Below are 23040 nucleotides of genomic sequence, written 5' to 3'. Positions count from 1 at the left end.
CTCCATGGTGGTCCACTTGACTGGTACACATACAAGTTCTTCCTTGTAGGGATACCTTCCCTTCACAGCTAACAGGAGACGCCTCCAGAGGCTGTGAGATCGTGCTCCATCTCCAATTGCTTTGTCAATGCTTGCATCTCTAGCAAGGGATCCCAACCGCTTGGCTTCCCTGCCCTCTAATTTCACACCATTGGCTCCAGTGTCCCAGCACCGGAGCAGCCAGGTGACAAGCTGTTCACCTATACAGCGACCAAAATCTTTTCGCACATCTCGTAGCTCACGCTGGTATAGGGTTCGGGTAGTTACTGTTGACTTACTGACATCCTCATCCTCATCTTCATCCTCCTGCACACTTGATGGCCCAGCCTCGTCTTCTCCAGACCCAGACTTAGCAGAAGACTTTTTGCGTTCTAAACGACCTGAGTCTCTATACCATTTTTTCACCTTTTCTACAGGGGCAACTTGCACTGCTACAGCTCGCCTCTCCGACCCAGCCACAGGGTCTGCCACAGGGATTGGAATACCCTCTGCAGGGTCAACTTGCACTGCTACAGTTCGTTTCTCCGACCCAGCCACAGGGTCTGCCACAGGGGTTGGAGTACCCTCTGCAGGGGCAACTTGCACTGCTACAGTTCGTTTCTCTGACCCAGCCACAGGGTCTGCCACAGGGGTTGGAGTACCCTCTGCAGGGGCAACTTGCACTGCTACAGTTCGTTTCTCTGACCCAGCCACAGGAGTGGGAATGGCTGCGGGAGCTGGAGCCGGGACGGCTGCGGGAGCTGGAGCCGGAATGGCTGCGGGAGCTGGAGCCGGGACGGCTGCGGGAGCTGGAGCTGGAACGGCTACGGGAGCTGGAGCCGGAACGGCTGCGGGGGCTGGTACGGCTGCGGGAGCTGGAGCCGGGACAGCTGCGGGAGCTCGAGCCGGAACGGCTGCGGGAGCTGGAGCCGGGACGGCTGCGGGAGCTGGAACGGCTGCGGGAGCTGGAACGGCTGCGGGAGCTGGAGCCGGGACAGCTGCGGGAGCTAGAGCCGGAACGGCTGCGGGAGCTGGTACGGCTGCGGGAGCTGGAGCCGGGACAGCTGCGGGAGCTGGAGCCGGAACGGCTGCGGGAGCTGGTACGGCTGCGGGAGCTGGAACGGCTGCGGGAGCTGGTACGGCTGCGGGAGCTGGAGCCGGGACAGCTGCGGGAGCTGGAGCTGGAACGGCTGCGGGAGCTGGAGCCGGAACGGCTGCGGGAGCTGGAGCCAGGACAGCTGCGGGAGCTGGAGCCGGAACGGCTGCGGGAGCTGGTACGGCTGCGGGAGCTGGAGCCGGGACAGCTGCGGGAGCTGGAGCTGGAGTGGCTGCAGGAGCCGGGACTGGAACGGCCGCAGGGTCTGTCACTAGGTTGATAGTAGCATCAATTGCAGCTCGATAGGCACAAGCCAGACCCCAGCACGCCACAGTGATTTGTGTCACTTTGGAACTGCCAGAGTCATGACACCTTTTTTTCAAGCATTCTACCAGTTTTTTAGGATTTTGCAGTTGTTCAGGGGTGAATGTCCAAAACACTGGAGGTGCCCACTGCCCTAGAAACCTGCCCATATCCTCCCACACTCCCTGCCACTCGCAAATATCCCGCCTCAAGACAGATCTCCGGATGAGATTCCTAAGTAGTTGTTTAACCTTAAACAAAACCTGAAGCGCATTCAGGAGACATAACAACAAGAACATGCTGGTCTGAGTATCCCAAGGATATTCAACATCTTGGAGAGCTACCGTAACTAGCTCGGGGGATAAGAGGGTGGTGAAGGAGGAAGGGAGAGTGAACAGGTAGGAAAAAATATCTTCCCCTGTCCCCTCCAGAGACTGACTCCCTGATGAAAAAAGGCAATAGGTGTAATTGCTAATAGTTTCTGAGATATGGTTTCCGAAGTATAGAGTCGACGACAGTGCTGAGTACAAATACCAGGTTAGAGTCATGACCAGATACTTCATCATTTCATAAGCCATCGTTACACCACACAGTACCATAACAATCTTAAACCAGGGCCCGGAAAGGATAAACAGCACGACAGGGAGCACATACAGAAAGTAACTTGCTATAAAACTCAATTTGGGAAACAGGCACAGCAGACTTGAGATTAAGGCAATCAACATTGTGACTAGCAACTATTAAGCAGGTCGAATACTTATACCAATTTTAGTTTAACACACTCTGGTCAAATCTGTCGATATCTCAACCCTTCGAGCCCCACGTTGGGCGCCAAATGGGCTGTTGTGGTTTAGCCCGGCTGGCAGTCAAACACCACACAGCCGTTCGCTCACCCTCCCCCCTCCCTCTCTGGGATGGGGGAGAGAAACGGGAAAGTAAAGCCTGTGAGTTGAGATAAAGACAGTTTATTAAGGCAGGGAAAAGAATAACAACAATAATAATAATAATAATAGTATTAATAGTAATAATGTGTACGAAATAAGTGATGCACAATGCAATTGCTCACCACCCGTTGACCGATGCCCAGCCTATCCCCGAGCAGCCGGCCACCCCCCCACCCCGGCTAGCCACCCCTATATATTGTTCAGCATGACGTCAGATGGTATGGAATACCCCTTTGGCCAGTTTGGGTCAGCTGTCCTGGGTCTGTCCCCTCCCAGCTTCTGCTGCATCCCTAGCCTGCTCGCTAGCAGGACAGAGAGAGGCTGAAAAGTCCTTGGCTTGGTGTAAGCACTGCTCTACAACAATTAAAACATCAGCATGTTATCAGCGCTCTTCTCATTCTAATCCAAAACATAGCACCCTGCCAGCTACTAGGAGGAAAATTAACTCTGTCCTAACTGAAACCAGGACAATAAGTAACTCTTTTTGATTGGGATGGAAGAGTTTCAAAAGGTTCAGTTATGATGGCGTTTGACCACAAACACCCTGATTATTACAATCCTGAACTCAGGGAGGCAAATGGGGTGAGAGGGTGAGCATTCTTTTTTTTTTTTTTTTTGGATGTGGTGCCATGGTGACAGTACCTTACTTTGTTATTTAGGAACACGGTGTTCTGTGCTGCACTGGGAAATTGCATTGGGTGGGATTGGCTCAACATTGCAAAGAAACCTGAAGCTGGGCTGTTTAACTTCCAACACTCTTCCAACAATCCAACAGGGCAGGAGAGAGGGAGGTAGCTATGAAGGTATTTATACCCAAAGGGTTAAATTATGCCCTAGAGATCATTGATCCAACATGACATTAACACCTGATTACTGTTCACCCATCAGCCTAGTAATAGGGAAAAAAAAAAAAAAAGCTGAAATAAGGACAACAAAGTGATAAAGATGCAATGTGCATTGAGATCACATTCCCTGAATTACTGTATGCCTCTATTCTAGGAGAGATATACAGGGTGGACTTGAGTTAAAATGAATCTCAACAGCAGTGCTGTTTTCAGGCTGCTTAATTTTTGCCACACATTTGAGGCCATGATCTCCAAAATCTAGCTGGTCATTTATCTAGGTGAAGGAAGTATCTGTAATGTTGAGATTTTCAGCTTGTGGATTAGTTCAGTACTGAGTATAGAGGAACCCTTTGCTTGGATACATGCCAAAGCCTCTCCCAAATGTCCCCTCAGGTTTCCTCAGGAGCTTGCTGTTGGTAAGATCAGTGCGGAGGTGATGTGGAGTCTTTTTGCCCAGGATATGAAATATGCCATGGAAGGTAAGAGAATTTCTCACTACTGCCAGCTGACTTGCTGCTGACCTCATGGTTTCGATCCATTCGGTGTAACTGAGGCTTAAGCACATTAGTAGCACCACTGTTTGGAGCAGGGGTTTCTAATGTTTTGTTTGTGGACAGCTGCTTTGTGGGTGAGAATTGAGACTGAAAACTGCATGACAAACTGCATGGTCTCTAGACCTTGTGTCAGGCTGTGTTGCAAGCTATTTATTGTTGTCCCAGCTGCTTTGAAATCAGAATTTCACTTTGGACTGAGGCTATGATGGCTAAGATCAGCAGCATCTTCTTTCTGCAGTGTACAATGGTAGAGAAGCATGGAGAAGCAGATAGACTCTCGTGTCTCTGGATGATACAGCATAGACTGTTTATGCTGTTGATGAAAACATGCTGTTAGAACAAATCCTGCTGCAGACATCTTCATTTTGAATAAGTCCTGGCATAATTCCACCAGACTCACAGTAAAAGAGGAATTTTACTGTTTCTGAACATGGGTTAGGCATGTGCAGAGTCCAACAAACTCCCAGAAGGAAATTCTGCCACTCTTCTAATGTTTTATTACAATTTCTGAATTTGTTTTTTGACCTATAAGTTTATTTGCAAAGTGCAAACTGCTTCTTACAGGGTTCAGGAAGTATTCAGCTCCCACTCTCTCTGCAACTGTGGTAGCAGTTTTCCCAATATTTTGCAGGGTCAGGCATTTATAATCATCTATAAGGTGACAATCTGAGAAAACAGAAGTGCTTGGTGATGCCTACAGCATGCTAGCTGTAGTTCATATTCCAAAACCTGGTCAAGTTAGACTATTATTTCAGACTGTTAAAAAAAAAAAAAAAAAAAAAAAAAAAAAACACCCTGCTGCCAGCTAAGAGATTTTCTTGCATTTTGTTCTTCAGGAACAGCCTGTGGAGTTTCTCTGTAGGTAAAGGAGATTTGACTCTATCTATTTCTTAGTCTCTGTCAATGCAGCAGGGGTAGACACTGTGCTGTGAGGACACCCTTTGCAAGCTCTAGGCTTGAATTTAGCAAGCTGCAGATCTAGATAAAAAGTACTCTTTTTGGTGTTAGGAACTTTTGATATATGCTTGTACCCCACAGTGTCTTCCTCTTGTGAGGTCATGTTGACATAAGAACAAGACATTAGAAAGAAAAGGGGCCAAGACCTATTTCATTAAAGTGTCTCTTTTGTAGTGCCTGACATTGCTGGCTCGTGTTAGAGAGAAGGCAATTGTGCTTACTTCATGTTCACTTTCTCTAGAAACTGTTTGTTCCTGCAAACCCTTTAGGCTTCCCTTTCCATTTTGTTCTTATTTAGCCCTGTACACTCACCCGCAGGAATTCATAATGCGTTTTGGTCTTCTGCATGTTGAAAGTGCCCTATTTAACTCCTTTCCTACCAGCCACGAGAACTGTAGTTTTCCAGATCTAGTTGCTGGCTTCTTTTCCTAAGACTCCCTTACCCCATTGCATCTAAAATGCAGCTGCAAAAGAATACTGATTGTGTGAACCTGACAGATTTTTTTCCCCTTTTGAATGGCTTTATTTGATTGCCAGTGCCAAGGTTAACTCTGCCTCCCAGGTTTTCTCTGCTCACATCTTGTACCTTGTCCCCTTTTGACCTTCACAGTGATTTTGTCCTCCCTTGTGCGTCTGGGCTTATTTTATCTTTTTCTGATATCCTTCTGGTAAGTTGTGAGCTTCTTAAGGCAATGATTGACATAATGTTTCCATCTGCGAATTCATCAGTGCATAGCAAATACTTGTTAAAAGAGCATCCCTCTTCAGAGCATTTTTGGTGAGAAGGGTTGACACAAAGGCATCTGATGGATGGGAAAGGGTTTGTATTTTGAACAAAAGCTGAAAAACTGCGTGGTGTGTGTGTGTACGTTTCTACTGTAGCTGTGCAAGTCCTGCAGGAGGATTGAACAATGATAGAGTCTGCTGAGATGTGTCTCTTCCAAATATATGTTCAAGAAAATCCTCAGGGCGCAGAATTCCATTTGAGTTGAGCATGTTTTCTCACTGCTTTGCTCTCCAGAAATTTATGAGCATAACCTTTAGAACAAGGTCTACAATAATTCAGTTATGGACCTTACTATATGTATTTTAAATACATGATCGGATTAGCTCACTGCATTTTTTTAAAAAAAAAAGGAGAAAAAGGGATTAAAGGAAATGGATTAAGTGATGTGAAGGATGATGATTAGATTTGCTGTCATCAACTCTTGTCTCTGTCATTTTTCAGTCTGAGTCACTAATTTCTCTACCAGTTTAACTGCATCAAGAGTTTTATATTCCTGTCTTTGCTAGCTTGTGGAGTAGTCCCTGGGCACACTTCTGGTGTGTTCTGACATCTGCATGCATTGCTCTCTGCAACAAAAACTGATCTGTTTTGTGGAGATATATGCACATGAACCCAGAGTATACCTGTTCCTAACTTTATTCATGGTGTTTTCCCTTGTGTTCTGTTCCTAAGTTCCGGATAACATGAGCTCATTCACCTCACCAAGTGGTAAGTTTGTGCTTTTTGTTAGAGTATATAGTTGTGAGTACGCAAAGACTTTCAGCACCTGTAGTTTTAGCACTTTGGATGTAGTCTCTAACGTTAGCATTAGTGTCCTGTCGTTTTATGCCAGTGATAAGCAGATCTGCAAAGAAGACCCAGAAGACTACTACTGTTGCAGAAATGGAGGGTATGTGCCGCTTAGGAGACTCCTGTTCCGACTAGTCGATCTAATTGTTTTTTTGATGGTACCCAATATGCTGAGCAGTTCTGGGTGAGAGACCCTTTGTTGGGTCCCAGGCATTAAGCTGCAGATAACATCCAATGGAGAGTAACTGCTGAGGTCAGAGCTCCAGTTCATGTGTGGCTTTATTCTTTCCCTCCTGGCTGGGGTGACACTGAGTATCTGTGGCCCTTTCACTTTGCAGCGTCAATAAATTTGCTTCCAACTTGAATGTCATGCAATGACTTTAGTGTAGAAGGAGCATAGGCCTGGTTGCTCTGCAATATGCAGTGAGAGAGAGTTGCGAGGCTCAGGGGGGAGATGGCTTCTCTGAGCTGCAGAACAGCACCTGGCTACACAAGTTGTTCTCTTTTTTCCCTACCAGTGGCAGCTAACCATGCCTCTCCTAGCTGGAGCTCACCCCCTGTGCACTGAGCAGTCCATGCAGGGCAATGTAGAAAAACTAATGTACAGGAGCAGTGCACTGCACTATTCTCAGTGCTGTTCTGTGTGTCTCTATCCCTAAATCTGTGGCCTTGTGAGAAGGGCACCAGCTTTCAGCAAGCAAAGTGTGGGAGATATCTAGGATACAGCGTTTAGGGGCTTCAGAAGCAGAAGTCTTGCTAATCCAGGGGTGCCACAGTATGCCCCCTTTGGGGACCTTCTGAAGACAAAGATTACTAATGTGTAAAATGTCATAACAATGAAATACCTATTTTCTATTTAAAATATATTCTGGAACCAGTAGCACTGGTCGTGGCAGCAGTGTGTTTGACTATTGGAAGGCAAGTGCACTGCAGACCTATCTTTTGCCTTCATCTCCCCTAAGGAGACTCAGATGCTGAGAAACAGCAGCTCTAGGATCTACCAGATCTGTTTTGTTTTTCCTCCCCCCAAAAGTAGTGACAGCTCAGGGCACTGTGAACAGCAGACCTGGCTCTTCCATCCTCACTGTTGAAAGCAGTACAGAGGGAGGCATTCATGAGTATCCCTTGTTCCCCATCAGCCTGAGGGTAAAATGGATCAGATAGAGATGTTTTTGTGGCCCCGATTTGGCTGGTAAGATCACACTACCCTGTAGTAGGGTAGAGTATGTTTTTTTCCAAGCCTTGTCGTTAGCTCCACCTCTGGGATGCTGACTGGTGCTCAACAGCTGGATAGCCTCTGTGTGAACACACTTTGGGCTGGCAGATGAAGCTAAACTGGAGTTAACTAGTTTTCTCACCATCCTCTGTGAAGCCTCTGTGACCCAGAAAGCACCAATTTCCCAAGCAAAGAAGGATTCTGCTCTTCCTCTATGAGGAAGCCATTAAATGACAGTAATAGAAAGTTGATATCATCCTTAACCAACAGCATTTCATCTTATTTTGGACACATTGGCATTAGTAAAGTTGTAAATTGGAAGCATCTCTGATAGGAAGAGAGACTGAGTAGCCTTGGCAGGCAGGATTGAAATAAATCATTCTGCCACAATCTCACTTATAATGAGAGGAGGGGGATTAAATGCATACACAGATGCCAGCTGTCTAAAGTATTAACACTTTAACAAACTCAGTACCTATTAGAGTTTCTTTGCAGGAATTTGTCATTTGCTAGAAATTAACACAGGGAAAGTAGGTTGACGATCAGGAAAAAAATCCACAGAGGGCAATCTGCTGGCCTATGGATTAAGGATGTGGTGGAAGTCCTGTTCTCTGCTTCAAAAATAGAACCGGTCGTGACACTGAAGAGCATGCTGCTAGGAAGTAGTTCCCTATTAATACCTTAATAATATGGCCTCAGTGACCCTAAAAGCTCTTCTCCAGAGAAGACTGTGTTTGAAGATGAAATCTGCTGAGGAAATGTGAGAGAATTACAGAACTCTGTTCTTTTGAGGGTAAAACACCAGCAGTTCCTGCAAAATATCTGTACACTCTTTCACTGTTGCTTCCACTAAGCTCTTTAAAAGCCAGCAGAAAAGAAATGTGTTAGGAGTGATGGCTCCTATGCTCCTCACTTTATTTTTTTCTAAAATGTGTTTCAGTCTGAGGATCTGAAACGCAGGTTGCATTAGGTGAAAGGTGTAAGTGTAATTTTACAAAGTATATCTCTGGCTGACGCGTTTCCATGTTGTTTTCAAGTGCTCTTAAACTTTCCCTTAACAAAGAGAGAGGTGATCAAAACCATACAGGGTCCATTGAAGAGGGGATGACAGATATTGTAAGCTGTTGGGGTTGAGCAGGTTTGGGGCTTTGTCATCTTTCTTTGTGCTCCAGCATGTTTGAGTTGTTATAGTTCACTTTTGTCTTTTCTGTCACAAGCCCCACATTTTTTTTGCATACATAAAGTTCTCTTTTATGGTAGTAAGAGCTCCCTTTTCTTTTACTTTTTTTTTCTGTAGTTTTGTCCCCTTGGTGTCAAGCCTCTCCTTTACTGCATAAGTGGCTAGGTAGCAGTCCCTGGGCTTATGCTTCTGTGGTTGCTTTGCATCTTCCTTCTCTGCAGCTTAGCAGTGTTTTGAATATCCTACTGCAGGAAAAGGTTTGAATTAATTGTTTCTAGTGCACTGCTTAATTTTGTTGAAATAGATGTGATTTGAGTCCTTTTTAACTTCTTTTTTACCTACAACCTTTATACTTTGCTGCTGTTGCATCCACCACTGTTACATATGCACGGTCATGTTTTGACAGCTAACATTGTGGCTAGGAGAATTTCAGAAAAGAATTACTGATGGCCAACTTGACTTGTTGTGTGCATGATGTTAGAACACAGGGCTCAAAGACTCCCTACGAGATTCTGACCTAAGTGCTGTAAAGCACGTCACAGTGAATCTGTTATTTTGTCCTGAGTGGTTAAAGCTACGTATCCACTCTTTCACACAGTGGTGATGTAATTTATACTTCAATCACAAGGGCTGCTGGCTTCAGTGTAAGTGGCATTTAGGAAGGTGGTAGTTCCCTTGTTTTTGGGGGAGATTGACTTTTGGATGAAGCCATGCCTTTGTCATGGTGTGCAGCCAGCCTCTGAGTCAGACCTCTCCTCTCTCTGCAGGAGCAGCTCTTTCCCCATGCAGGAACAGCACTTGCACATATCAAAGTTAATGAAGTTTTAATTGTCCATTGATTTCTTCACCCTTGCAGGGAGCTAAGTGTGGGTATGGTTATTGCTGTGCTTGTTTCCAGTTTTAGATTTGCAGAGGAGTTAGCATTTTCTATTGCAGTTGCTCTAGAGGGAGATCAGCAGTTCAGACACCAAATAAGGGACATACTTCCTTAGTGCTCAAGAAGAATGATAGATTTTTTTGAGAAAAAACATGATTGTACTTTCCTCAGTTTCCAATAAAAGCAAATTCACTGTGGAGAGTAATAGATCACAGTATGTGTGAAGTAGCAGCACATGTAAAATACTTTGTCAATTGAATCATCTTCCCTGGGGTTTATGCATCTCTGATACTGCATGCTTTAATTTCTTTAAAACAAAGGTTAGATTTCTTTTTTTCTTTTTTTTTTTTTTGAGAGAGAGATTGTATCTGTATGGATCTGCTAAAAGTGAATCAGAAGAATTAGAAATCTGTGTTATGCTGTTAAAGGGGTTTGCAGTCGACTCAGTAGAGTGTTCCATTGCTCTGGGAGTTCACAAGGTTTGTAGAGTAATTATGCATGAGAGGTTCATTTTTTGTATTTTCAGTTGGATAATTCATAATTTATTTGGCCTTTCTTCTTGTGCATGTTACTGAAGCTTCAAAAGAAATGTGAAAGTTTTTTTAATGTTTTGAACTAGCTGCAAGAATTCACATTTACATGAAAATATAAGGTAAGCTTGTCTGTCAGGTAGCTGCTTAGGAAGCTGTGACCATGGTATATCATTAAAGCATGTCTTCTGATGATAAATGTCTTTAGCATGTATTGTTCACATGTATGTATATCTTACCCACTTGCTGGATACTTGTACCAAAGTACCAGATTAAAGCCTTATAATAAGCTTATAAAGCCTTATAAAAAGCTTATAAAGCCTTATAATAAGTTGAGAGACTTATACTTTTTAACATAGTTAGATCCTGTTTGTACATACTAGCAGTGATTCCCTTAAAGAGTTTTATTGTGTACCCCCACAAAAAGCTGCCTGTAAGTACATGAGGGGTGACATGGAGAAAGCATGGGGGTGCTTTGGGGAAACTTAACAAGTAGGTTAAAAATGGGAATTGTGAGCTGATCGGGGGTGGGAGTCAACAGCTGAAAGATGGTAGTGTGGATATAGGCTGTGAAGGTCCTTGAGAGCAAAGATGTGGAGCATATGTTTATTTCCTGTGAGAGGAAAAGGAGAGCGGTAGTCCAAGGAGATGATTTCTGCAAAATGTAGGTCTGAGCATGGCAAGTGCTTTAGCAGTGAAGCTGTGTGAGAAAAGGGTCGTGTTGTGGAGGTATGCGCATTACACAAGGAAGAACTGCATTGTCAAGACATAACCTGAGTACAAAGACATAACAAAAACTGGCAAGAGGAAGAGGCTCAGCTCACCCAGGTATATATGGGTTGCTTCAGTGGACTGCACTCAGGAAGACAGTAAGTATTAACAAGGCACTTCTCTTTCAGAAGAGAACTGCTTTAATGTCTCCAAACTGGGGTCAGAGAAGGCTCCAGCTCTTGTGTAGTTTCTCATGTGCTAAAGGCATAACAGTGGCAGTTGACTTGCTAATCTACCATACACATAGTGATGATGTTTTGCATGCACAGTAATGTGCAAGTGCAGGCAGTCCATGTGCTGCTTAAGAGCAAATAAACTCTTTTGGGTTGTGTAGACAGGATTCAAATGTGTTTGTTGCGGGAAGGTAACCTGTATGTGAAGTGTAAGGTAAAATAATGGTAACTACTTGAGACCAAGCTGGTGGTGAGAAGCTGTTTGTACAAGCTCTCAAGGGGATGCATGGAAATGAAATAGCATGCTATGACCATCCTGGGAGCTTTTTATGATACCCAAGAACAATTTGTTGCCCTATTTGGGATGTGAAACAAAGTATTTATATTAGTATTTATATTAGTGGATGAGGGAAAAGCTGTGGATGTGGTCTACCTTGACTTCAGTAAGGCTTTTGACACCATTTCCAACAACATTCTCCTCAAGAAACTGGCTGCTCTTGGCTTGGACTGGCGTACGCTTCGTTGGGTTAGAAACTGGCTGGGTAGCCAGGCCCAAAGAGTTGTGGTGAATGGAGTCAAATCCAGTTGGAGGCCGGTCACTAGTGGAGTCCCCCAGGGCTCAGTACTGGGGCCAGTCCTCTTCAATATCTTTACTGATGATCTGGATGAGGGGATTGAGTGCACCCTCAGTAAGTTTGCAGACGACACCAAGTTAGGTGCGTGTGTCTATCTGCTTGAGGGTAGGAAGGCTCTGCAGGAGGATCTGGATAGGCTGGACCGATGGGCTGAGGCCAACTGTATGAAGTTCAACAAGGCCAAGTGCCGGGTCCTGCACTTGGGGCGCAACAACCCCAAGCAGCGCTACAAGCTGGGAGATGAGTGGTTGGAAAGCTGCCTGGCAGAGAAGGACCTGGGAGTATTGGTTGATAGCCGGCTGAATATGAGCCAGCAGTGTGCTCAGGTGGCCAAGAAGGCCAACAGCATCCTGGCTTGTATCAGAAACAGTGTGGCCAGCAGGTCTAGGGAAGTGATTGTCCCCCTGTACTCGGCTCTGGTGAGGCCGCACCTCGAGTACTGTGTTCAGTTTTGGGCCCCTCACTACAAGAAGGACATGGAGGTGCTCGAGCGAGTCCAGAGAAGGGCAACGAAGCTGGTGAGGGGTCTGGAGAACAAGTCTTACGAGGAGCGGCTGAGGGAGCTGGGATTGTTCAGCCTGGAGAAGAGGAGTCTCAGGGGCGACCTTATCGCACTCCACAGGTACCTTAAAGGAGGCTGTAGCGAGGTGGGGGTTGGTCTATTCTCCTACATGCCTGGTGACAGGATGAGGGGGAATGGGTAAAGTTGCGCCAGGGGAGGTTTAGATTGGATATTAGGAAGAACTTCTTTACTGAAAGGGTTGTTAGGCATTGGAATGGGCTGCCCAGGGAAGTGGTTGAGTCACCATCCCTGGAGGTCTTTAAGAGACGTTTAGATGTAGAGCTTAGTGATATGGTTTAGTGGAGGACTTGTTAGTGTTAGGTCAGAGGTTGGACTGGGTGATCTTGGAGGTCTCTTCCAACCTAGATGATTCTGTGATTCTGTGATTTCTAGCTACATGTTCCCTCTTATTGTGGTACAGGAAAGGAAAAGACTTTTCCTACAATTCTACTTGCACCACTGAGAATTCGGTTGTAGATAAAGCTGATATCAAAGTGGCTCCAGTGACCACTGACTTCATGTCTACTGTTTCTCAGTCTTCACATTGCCAGTTAGAGTTGGCCAGGGTGGGTATTTCAGTGCTTTAGTGAAAACACTTGGAGAGAGGACTTGTGTAAAATTTCACAACTGGTCTGAACTTGCTTGTGATTGACATGTTCAAACTCTAAAGAACTTGATTCTTTCTACTATTGTCTCTATTGTCTCGTAGGGAATGTGGTGTAACATATTTGTATTGCCTTTGTTTATATCCAAGAATGAACGGTTTCACTCTTCCAGATTTATTTACTACGTAGATGAAATCTGGACTGTCACGTTAAAAGCAAAGGCCTAAAGAGACTGCTCTCTTTTTATTGCCTTGACAACCAAAAAGTATTCAACAATTGGAAGTATGAATTGGAACCACAGAAATAGACTCCAGAGCCCCACCTGTCAACCACTGAGAACCTCTGCTTACTGCTAAAATCCTGTGTTGTGAGGATTTTTGTGGCTCTATAGATACTTCACCCTCAAAACCAGTGAATGCTGCTGACGTGCTTTATAAGTCTTCCCTCTACCCGATGCAGTGGTGGTGGTAAATTCAGACCTAACTGCTTTTTTCCTTCCTTGCAGAGCATGAGAAACACAGACTGTAAAAGTGCAGACTATATGAATTTACACTTCAAAGTGAAGTGGCTGTACAACGAATATGTTCATGATCTGCCTGCCTTCAAGGGAAAAGTGCCTGAATATCCAGCGTGAGTGTGTTGTGTCTCCTGTAGTAAATCCTCACTATCCCTCTCCTTTGGGTTATCTTGAGGGTAGTCAGCTGTTTCTCCTGTGGCTGCCTTTATATAAATACAACATTTCTTCACTGCTTATTTTCTATGTTTATGTGCATCGTTGTTCCCTCTGGTGTTCTGTGCCCCTGTACCTGACACAATTCAATCCCTTATTGTACAGTGTCTTCCAAAGATCTCAAAAAGTTTAGCAGTGGCATAGGCAGTCTTTTAAACCATGTGGGTTTTGTGCTTGCAGCGTGGGCTTTGGTCGATTCTTGATCATCAGACTTCTAGATGGGTGCTTATGTGCTTGTGTTAGTAAATATAACTTTATCTGTATGAATGTCTGTGTATCTGTATGGACATGTCATGCGTGCACATACACACCAGAATTTGTAAGTAAAGATAATGTTTTTGGTTTCTGACAGGACCAGGTGACTTAGTTAGAAATGTCAAATAAGCTCTTGTTCTTAAGTTCTAAGCAATTGTTTGCAAGTTTTATTTAACTTAATTTAAAAAAAAAAAAAAAAAAAAGCAGCAGCGATAGATTTCAGACCTGAAGAAAATTTGAGCCCAAAAAGTTGTCTGATCAACCTGGTGAGAATACTGTAACTGAAGTCCTTTCCTGGCCTAAGGCAGAAGCAGTTAGGTTGTTTCTGACCGGTGTTTGTCTAACTGGTTTTCAGAAGTTTGATTGCTCCACATCTCACTGTTATCCCTCCACTGGGTTTTGGGGGTTTAACACACTTCACTGTCTTCCCCTCTATATCTTCCTTGCTTCAGCTGCAGTTCTTCTAATGTCCCTTCCCAGTCTTTTGCCTGTTCCCATTTGTTCCTAGCTTTCCTTGTAAGTAAGGTTTACTCACATTTCTCCAGCTGGTCTGTGTCTGGACATAAAACACCTAGACTTAGACATTGATGTTTTATCTAGGCCTTGCCTTGCAGGCAGTGCTCTGCTCTAGTACACTGGGATGATAGCAGACTCTTTTTCTTTCTTCAGTGATATTGTCCACCAGTGATGTTTCCAGGTGGTCATAAGCCAGCCCCCAGGCACCCTTGACAGTGTCCTCCCTACCTGTTCTTGCCATCTGGTGTATGACTGTTTACTGCTGTCCAAATGCAGCACATTGCATTTGCCCCTCTTGGAAAAACATCTTGCTTGGACTGTGTTTCCAGTCTGGCATTTTGAATGCCAGCACTCGCCGAGGCGATCAGCTCCGGGGCAGATGCATTCTGCAGCAGAGTGGGGGATCGAGGCGGGCAGGGCTTTTTTTCGGCATCGAAGCCACTCGAAGCAGCCAAGGGAGCCGCCAGGACCCGGCAGCCCTTGCGAGGGAGGCTGACGAGGCGTAGGTGGAGCCAGCAGCGCCCCCTCCCCGGATGTTCAAAAGCAGCCCCTAGGGAGCGAGAGCAACCAGGAGGGGCAAACAGAGTGTCAGTAGGGCGTGGCGCAGCAGTTTGCGCAGCAGTTCGCGCAGGCGGGACGAGCAAGCAGGGCCCCTCACCACTCTTTTGCAGCGGTCTTTCCCAACGGTGCTTGTAACCTGCTCGCGAAGAGCCCAGCCATGGTATCCACCAGGCAGAAAACCATGGCCTCTGCATCTCTTGCGGCCTCTCCAGCCACAGTCACCGATGTGGCTACTCAGACAGAGGGCTCAGGGAAACATGCGGCCGTCCAGGTCTTGGGGTGCAGGGTGTGCCTGAGTCTTCTGTCGGTGTCCGACAGCAGCAGTGGTGGGTATGCCTGTGGGAGGTGTGCCCAGGTTGAAGAGCTGCTCAGCCAGGTAGCGGAGCTTTGGGAGGAGGTGAGCAGGCTCAGGAGCATCAGGGAGTCAGAGAGGGAAACTGACTGGTGGAAGTGTACTCTACCCTCTCTGAGACAGACTCACGAGCCTGCCACAGCACAGCTGTCTCCTGCTACACAGAAGACAAAAGTTCCCTCATCCCGCCAGGCAGTAGGAGGGTACCTAGGCCAAGGGGGGGGAATGGAGGCAGGTTCCTGTTTGGGGGTGGTAGGCGAGCCCTGTCCCTGCCCACCTCACCTTCCCATCTACCCTTATATAACAGGTATGAAGCTCTAGAACATGAGTCAAAACAACGATGTAGACGAAAGCCTGTCCCAGTTGGAGAGGGTGCCTAAGGCAAGGCAACCTACCCCCCGCATCGCTACATCTTCTGTCAAGAAAGAAAGAAGGGTTATTGTCATGGGGGACTTCCTTCTGAAAGGGACAGAGGGCCGAATATGCTGACCAGACCCAACCCACAGGGAAGTCTGTTGCCTCCCTGGGTCTGTGAAGTGCCAAATCCCAAATCGTCACAGGAAATCAACAGACCCTGCTTTGTTCCCTTAAACGTAGATATAGTTACTGCTTCCCTGTTTTATGTGCACCTCAGTCTTTTATACCATACATTTAGTCTCAAACATAGAATTATGGAAGTGTCAGCCTTTATTTCCACTGGAATTGGAGCATTTGCTCAGGGATCAGAAGCCACCTCACTGTTGGTGCTCTCCCACGCTTTGCACAGGGAACTTTTCATTAGCTTTCTTCCTCTGAATCATCTCTAATACACCCATGGAATGGAGATCATAAGCCTGCTGAGCTCTAGTACCCAATAGAAATGGTCTGGCCATGACGTATGTCAGTGACCCAGCTGCATAATACTGCTTTATGCTACCTGTCAGCTTTATCATGCAGTCCAAGTAGCATTTCCTGCTATCAGTGGTAGCTGATAGACTAGGAATTCATTGGCTAAGCAACAAAATAGACTAGTTTCATTTAAGTGTTGTTATCAGTGCTTCACCACATTGGCAAAGAACAGCTTGCAGTCATACAGTGTGTTATAGGGACTCTGTAATTTATGTATGTTAGACAGCATTAGCAATCAGTAACATACTATGCAGTTTCTTTCTCCTTTTGTGGTAGCAGTTGCTCAGAAGAAAACAACCATTCTAGAATGGCAGAGAACTTGGTGATTACTGAACCAGAATGCTTGCTACTGGGACTTTTCTTCATGAGGATAAGGCTGGGCACGTTGAAGTTAAACCTGGGTGACTGTTTTGCCAGTTGCACCCAGAGAACTATGGGTTGATGTGCTGGAGGAGGAACAGCTCCTTGCCACAGATGATGGGGCTCATCCCCTTGGCAAAGCATTGCTCCAGCTGTCCCTTTTTGCAGTCCCAGCCCTGGCAATCAGCCTTTCTTCTGCTCCCAAGAGCACTTGTTGCACTTGTTGCAATCACTTGTTGCAATCAGCAAGTATAATAGCATATAATAGTATAATAGCAAGGAGAAACTCAGAGGTTGTTAGTGAGTTGTCCATGTCACCTCGTGGTAGAACAAGTCATTAATTGCATGGTTCATGAACCAGAGCAATCAGCTGTTGAATCTGACCTCAAACATCCAAACCTTGTAACACATGCCTCTGGTAGCTTATAAAGAAGTAAATAGAGAGGAATAGATATCTCGTGCCAATTTCTTTTTGTTGTTGTTTTGTTCCATTTTGTTGGGTTTTCTCCTCAACTGGAAAAGCAGTTCCTTGAAATGTTTGGATGGATCCTAAACTGGTTCTGCCTCAAACCTACCAGAAATGGCCAAAACAAGAAGACTGTTCAGCACTTTTAATTACAGATAGCGAACCAGGCAACTTGTGACTCATCCCTTCACATAGTACGAGAAGGGAAGGAAAATGTAGGGGCAAGACAAACCACCACCAACAGATGCTGTTTTAGTTTTTGTTACCTACAAATTTGGATAGAATGACTGCTGATTGGCATTGTTAGCTTTCCTCTGCTTTTGTAGTGAGTTCTAAAGGTAATAGGAATATGAATTCACTTTAATAAAGAAAAACAGCTACAGCTAGCAATGCCTGAAGTTATAAGGCTTAAGTAATCATCATTTGCTTATTTTCCCCCTATTTTTTAAATGATCCAGGAGTTTCATTAGCAGTTTCAAGTGCCTAATAGATAGTCAGTTTTCCACACCAGCTTCCGAAGGAAAATGAAAAGATCAAATTCCAAATCCCCTAAGGCTTGGCTTTCTCTAACAGATGGTGAGGAATATAAAGAGGGCTTCAGCGCTGAGTACAGTAGTGGGTGCTCCTGTCATGGTCAAATCCTGTATAGGTGTATGTGTAGACATAATGTAAAAATCTGAACTGTTTGTTAACCATCTAGCCCATTACATTGGTAAATAGGTACTTTGCCTTAGAGGTAAGGCTGAAATTCTGAATGATGAATGCAAACATTTCTGGAAGGTTTTTGTTTTACAAGAAGTTTGCCTGCAAAGAAACATGTCTTCCAAGTTACTTTTTCAAAGCAAATGATCCCTAAGCATTCAACATGAGGTGTTATGTGTACACAGAGGTGGGTTCCTCACAATTGGCTCTTTTGTGGCTGGAGGGATGACTACAGCAGGAGTGAAGGGCACTGCTGAATGCAAAAATAGATGGCTTTGGGCTGGTAATACTGGAGCAAGCACTTTTCTTACAGCATATACCAAGATGTCAGCAGCATCCATTTAGTGCTTGGGGCACTTTTAAATTTTTTCTTTTCAAGTCTTCTCTGAATAGTTGCATTGAAAAAGCTGTCCAGATCAGTGTGAAAATAGAGCTGTTTGTGCTCAATACCCAAAGCTGAGACGATGCTTTCCAAAAGTGATCAGTGCACAACAGTTCTTGCTATTATATTGTGGCCACATTTTCAGAATAGCTGGGTCCAGTCTTCTGAGAGCAGTGGCTGGGTCAATCTTATGTTTGAATACTGACAGCAGGGTGGAAGGTCATCTTTCAAGACCATGCACAGAGAAGCGCACAAGTAAATAACATCCATTCTAAAAAGTCAGTCCTGTCTCCTTCTAGACTTAGCGATGAAATGACACATGAGCCCAAGGTAACACGCAGTATTTGCTGATTTCTCAGCCTGCTTATACTGTTGGCCATGGGGAGTTCACATTCACTTTCTTTCTTAACTTTGCAAATATCAGTAAGAGGACTATGAGGGTATTGGAGCCTGGGGCAACCTCTTGCTGTTGTTTGGGCAAGTATCTTTTGATGATTTCATAGCTTCTGTAACAGCAGGAGACAGTGGTGGAGAGGATCTCAGCTGACAAAGTCCATTGTTGATGGTTCACCTGCTTTTATTAAGAGTGGCCTCAACAGTGAACAAGAGCAGTGTGAAGACCAGACTGCCCTCTGAGTTCAAGCTAAGTGCTCTTATTTCATCCACAGTTGGATGCAGAAGCAAGTGACCATCTCAAAGAGCTGCAGGTGAAGTTGAACAATGTTTTGGATGAGCTGAGTGCAGTGTTTGGTAACAGGTGAGTATAATGAGGTCCCTGTTTTTGAAGCATTCCTTTCTTTTGTCTAATCTCATTCAGTCAGATCAAGAAGAGAAAAGAAACTTGTAACAACTGCATTGTATTTTTTTTTTGTCCTAAATTCATGGTCTTTCAAATACTGAGACCATATAAAGAAGTGAGAAATGTTTATAGAAGTCTCTCTTTTCTGTATTGCTCTGCTTAGAAATGTAACAGGGAGAACCCTCAACTGTAAAATGTATTTGAATTATATGGAAATTTTTTTTCTGTAAGTAGTGCTTGTCAGTAACAGAATTGCCTGCTCCTTTATTGCTTGGAAAGCAGATTCCAGCTTAGCATTTATAAAGTAACATTTGTGTTTAAATGTTCTGCTCTAAATGTATGAAACAGTTGACTGATTTCTGATTGTTAAATGAGTATTGGAATACAAGGGAAATGGGTTTAGAATTTGAGATTGACTTGTTCTGATGCTGCAATGGATGGTGTTTTCTAGTGTTTTGAGGGAGGAGCTCTTTAAAGAATTGCCAGTCACAGATGGCAATTAAATTTTATTTTCAATCATGATACAATTTACCTGAGTATAAAAATGTGTTTGACTTTATGGTTCACTACAAAATTATTATAAAATATGTCAATTAAACAAAATCTAGAAATACAGGGTTCCAAACTGATTTCCAAAACCAACCACTTCTCATGATAAACACCATTCATTTCATGGTGTGCTTTATAACAAGATTAATGCAGGCATGTAGTTGAAGCATGGGTGAGGAGAATAAAGCAAATTGTACCAACTTGGCCTCTTACAGTCCACAGATTTGCAGTACTTAAGACCAAAAATCCTGGTGGGATTTGTCAGCATTTATCTGGATTTCAGCACACAGAGCTAGTGGGGTGTTCCCATTGCCAGTGGATGGTATAGCAAGAAATGGAGAGATTCCAACTGTAACTGAGCCAAATTGATAAGATTCATAATTAGATGGAGAATAAGTGAGAAATCATAATTAGGGAGTGAGTTTTATCTGAAACCTGTCTCCATGGTGCTACAAGACAATTGCATGATGCTACAAGACAATTGTCTTGCTACATTGCTACAAGACAATTAGGGTACAATCTTGACATTTGCAAGTATGATTTAAAGAGATTATTCAGTATCGGCATACATACCAGGGAATGTTTCAGAGAGATGTGCCAGCGAGAGATTTAACCAGTCAGACAGCTCAGATGCTTTGCTTATTCCTTAACAGTAATAGGGAATGGAAAGCAGAGCTGCAGTTTACTGTATAAGCTGTATATATGATCTTCTGAAGGATGTAAATGTGGGAGGTAAGACAGATATCCACAATATTCCGTACAGAGTCTGTAAACAGTGCTCCTACAACACTGTGCACACCTGACGCTGCAGATCTTACTCTGCTTCATCTGTGAGATAATTGCACCAGCTGGGAAAAAATAGCACATATCTGGAGAGCCTTACAACCTTTGTGCTGAGAGGCTTGTGTTTGGAGACAAGCATTTTCTTCTTTAAAGGATTTCAACAGAGAAAGGGAAACTTGAAAGGGTTTACGCTTCATGCAAGGCTAGCTGGTGTTTTGTTCTTGGAGGCTGTAGGAGTGAAGGAAGGAATTTCCTTCAGGAGTTGTGGAGCAAGGTGCCCTGTTTGTCAGCATAAGTGAGGCTGTTTTTTAACTTGCTGCTGCCAAGGGCACCTGTCAAGCTGTATGTCTACATCAGGCTCGCTTTTAGGTGAACCTGTTGCCACAGTAACTGATTTACTATTTTTCATAATTGGTGACAATTTTACCTTGCATTAATTTTAACCTTTGAAGAGATTCTGTTATTTTTTATCCCCTGGCTGGGGGTTTACAGCATCTTGAAGCAGGGTCACAGAACTGATGCAGTATTTGGAAGAACTATGGGGTGAGATTAGCCTGTAACAGAATAGGGACTGTCAGCAGTACAGGAGATTGTTGGTACTATTTTCTTTGTGGCTTATGTCTTTGTTTAAACTGCTGTTGTTGTAGCCACAACTGATTGTTGCAAACTCATCTCTGCTAGAAATAATGGCATTTCTCAAAATCTGGAAAGGATCATTTCTTTTTGCAAGCTGAACGAACAAATTGCTCTCAAGTGTGATTGTGTCTTTTGTTCAGAGGTGGTAGGCTGTCTGTGGATGATGTGCATAAGGAACTGGATAGCATGCCTCTTGGTAACAAATACGGTAAGCAGAAAACTTCAGGGAGGAAGAGTGTGTAATTGAGTGCATAGTTTATGGACTTGTAGTGTTTTTACCTTATGTAAGAGAGCTGATATCTCTGCCACTGATAATCTTGTTTTTGCTTCTCTTACCTGCCCAGCTTTCAAACTCGTATTGATAAATGTGTCAAGCAGATGTCTGATATCATCTGCCAAGTGAAAGGGACAGGAAATGTTGCCGATAATGCCAGAAACACAGTTGCACAAGATGCAGATAATGTCCTGAGGCCACTGATGGATTTCCTGGATGGAAAGTAAGCAAGTACTCAGATACACATTATGCATACAGTGCATCAGATTGGGAACAGGATGGGGGAAAGGAAAAATAGCTCCATGTTCTTGGGTAGTTCTTGAGATGTCCACCCTGTGAATTCTCATGGTTTTTCTTCTAATGTCTGCATTTTTCTCAAGCCACATATCATTTCTTCAACCTTCATGCAGTGCCAGAACTCACTCTGTTCCCTCTCTCCCTCTGGCAGTTATAGCAATCAGCAAACATGCTGCTGATCAGGTAGTGCAAAAGGCTGAGGCACACAGTAAACTCTAAATATTCAATCTGTGATTTTCTCCTATACAAATTGTACTGTAGCCAATTAGGAAACATACTGCAAAACATACTTGCATAGTTGATACATGCACTGCTCAGTATCACAGTCATATCAAGAGTGTGTGTTCTAGCCATACCTGGTGTTGTTCTGACTAGAAAATAAACTTCTGAACTAGGTGATGTACATGAGTTTTCTGCAAGTCCAGCTTGGCTTAGGTGAACTGCAGATCCATTGCTTTAACTGTTGCCATTAACACTATGCAGCATGATTCAGCTGTTCGGGGACTTTCTGTTGCACATAATTCTTTTCAGCTAAGCCTTGGCCTACTAAGAGAAATAGTTTTTAATCTCTGTGGAAGTTAAAATTCTTATTGATGCACAGCAGTTCTTTATTTTGAAAGGTGTGACCAAAGACTTTCATAATTAAAAAAAATGCTGTGAGAGATGCGAAGCTTAAAAAATAAACTTCTTTTGCTGTTTTTTATTGATCATCCCATCTTTCTTTTCAGTCACTATGTAGTAAGTGACTCTCTGCAGCAATCATTACATCTAGGAGCCCTCTCATTTGAGCGTTTTCCATGCATGCCTTCACTAATCCTCAGAAGCCACCTTCCTTTGTATCAGTGGGAACCTGGGATGCGACAGGTTTTTCATACAACCATGGAGCAAGTCATTTTGATAATAATGCAAGCCTGGAGTATTTTCTTTCCTCCTTTACAGAAGGAAATTAATTTTTTTTGCCTTCTGCATCTTACCCGTATCAGTCTTATCCCTGTTGAGTTTTGCTCATTTGCTAACTGTAAGAAATCTAGGAGAAGATGTTACACAGTGTAGAAGAACTGGCTATCATCTGTGCACTGCTACTGGCTGCAGAGTTCCTGTTTTATAGCTCTCCCACTGTAGTTAGTAAATGCCATTGGAAATGATTGTTGGGATTTGAAGATGAATCTGATGTTTCTTGGCCTTTTTGGTAGCCTGCACAATAATAAAGGAGGAATAAATAGGGAGATAAAGCATTTTGCTTTATGTAAAAGGGAATAAACACATGGCATGTGATGGATGGTGAATGCAATTGCAACAATACATAGATGAGTCCAAGAAATGCTTTGAGGTGGTTCTGTAGGTGGAGCATGTACAGACTTCTACAGCTATCAGAAGCTGTGCATTTGCAGGAGCTTCTGCGTAACAGTCTGGGAAATATTCATTTAGGTATTCAACAAAGATTATTATAATGAACCCTTGAAGGTATGAAACCATTATTCTGTATTTGTAATTTTTCCTATATATTCTGTAAGCCCCATACAGCGGGAAGTATCTTAAATGGAACCAGCTGAGTGGTATCTGCTCTTATTTGCAATATTCCCAACCACCATAACCTAGTGATATCTTCCATAATCCCCAGGTCAATAAATAGAAATAACTGAGATCA

At 43.9% G+C, this 23040-nt stretch overlaps 1 protein-coding gene across 1 annotated transcript in view; it reads left to right on the top strand.

Moving 5' to 3' along the window:
- Positions 1-23040, top strand: part of LOC121062985 (protein unc-13 homolog B-like) — an 86476-nt gene that overhangs the window by 41599 nt on the left and 21837 nt on the right. Inside the window, 7 exon segments of the mRNA XM_040543297.1 lie at positions 3600-3685; positions 6177-6393; positions 12659-12803; positions 13348-13472; positions 18354-18384; positions 18723-18811; positions 21166-21318. Coding sequence (XP_040399231.1) covers positions 3600-3685; positions 6177-6393; positions 12659-12803; positions 13348-13472; positions 18354-18384; positions 18723-18811; positions 21166-21318 — 846 coding nt within the window.

Source organism: Cygnus olor (assembly GCF_009769625.2).
Source record: "Cygnus olor isolate bCygOlo1 chromosome W unlocalized genomic scaffold, bCygOlo1.pri.v2 SUPER_W6, whole genome shotgun sequence".
NCBI classification, from domain to species: domain Eukaryota; kingdom Metazoa; phylum Chordata; class Aves; order Anseriformes; family Anatidae; genus Cygnus; species Cygnus olor.
This window is presented reverse-complemented; position numbering and strand designations above follow the sequence as displayed.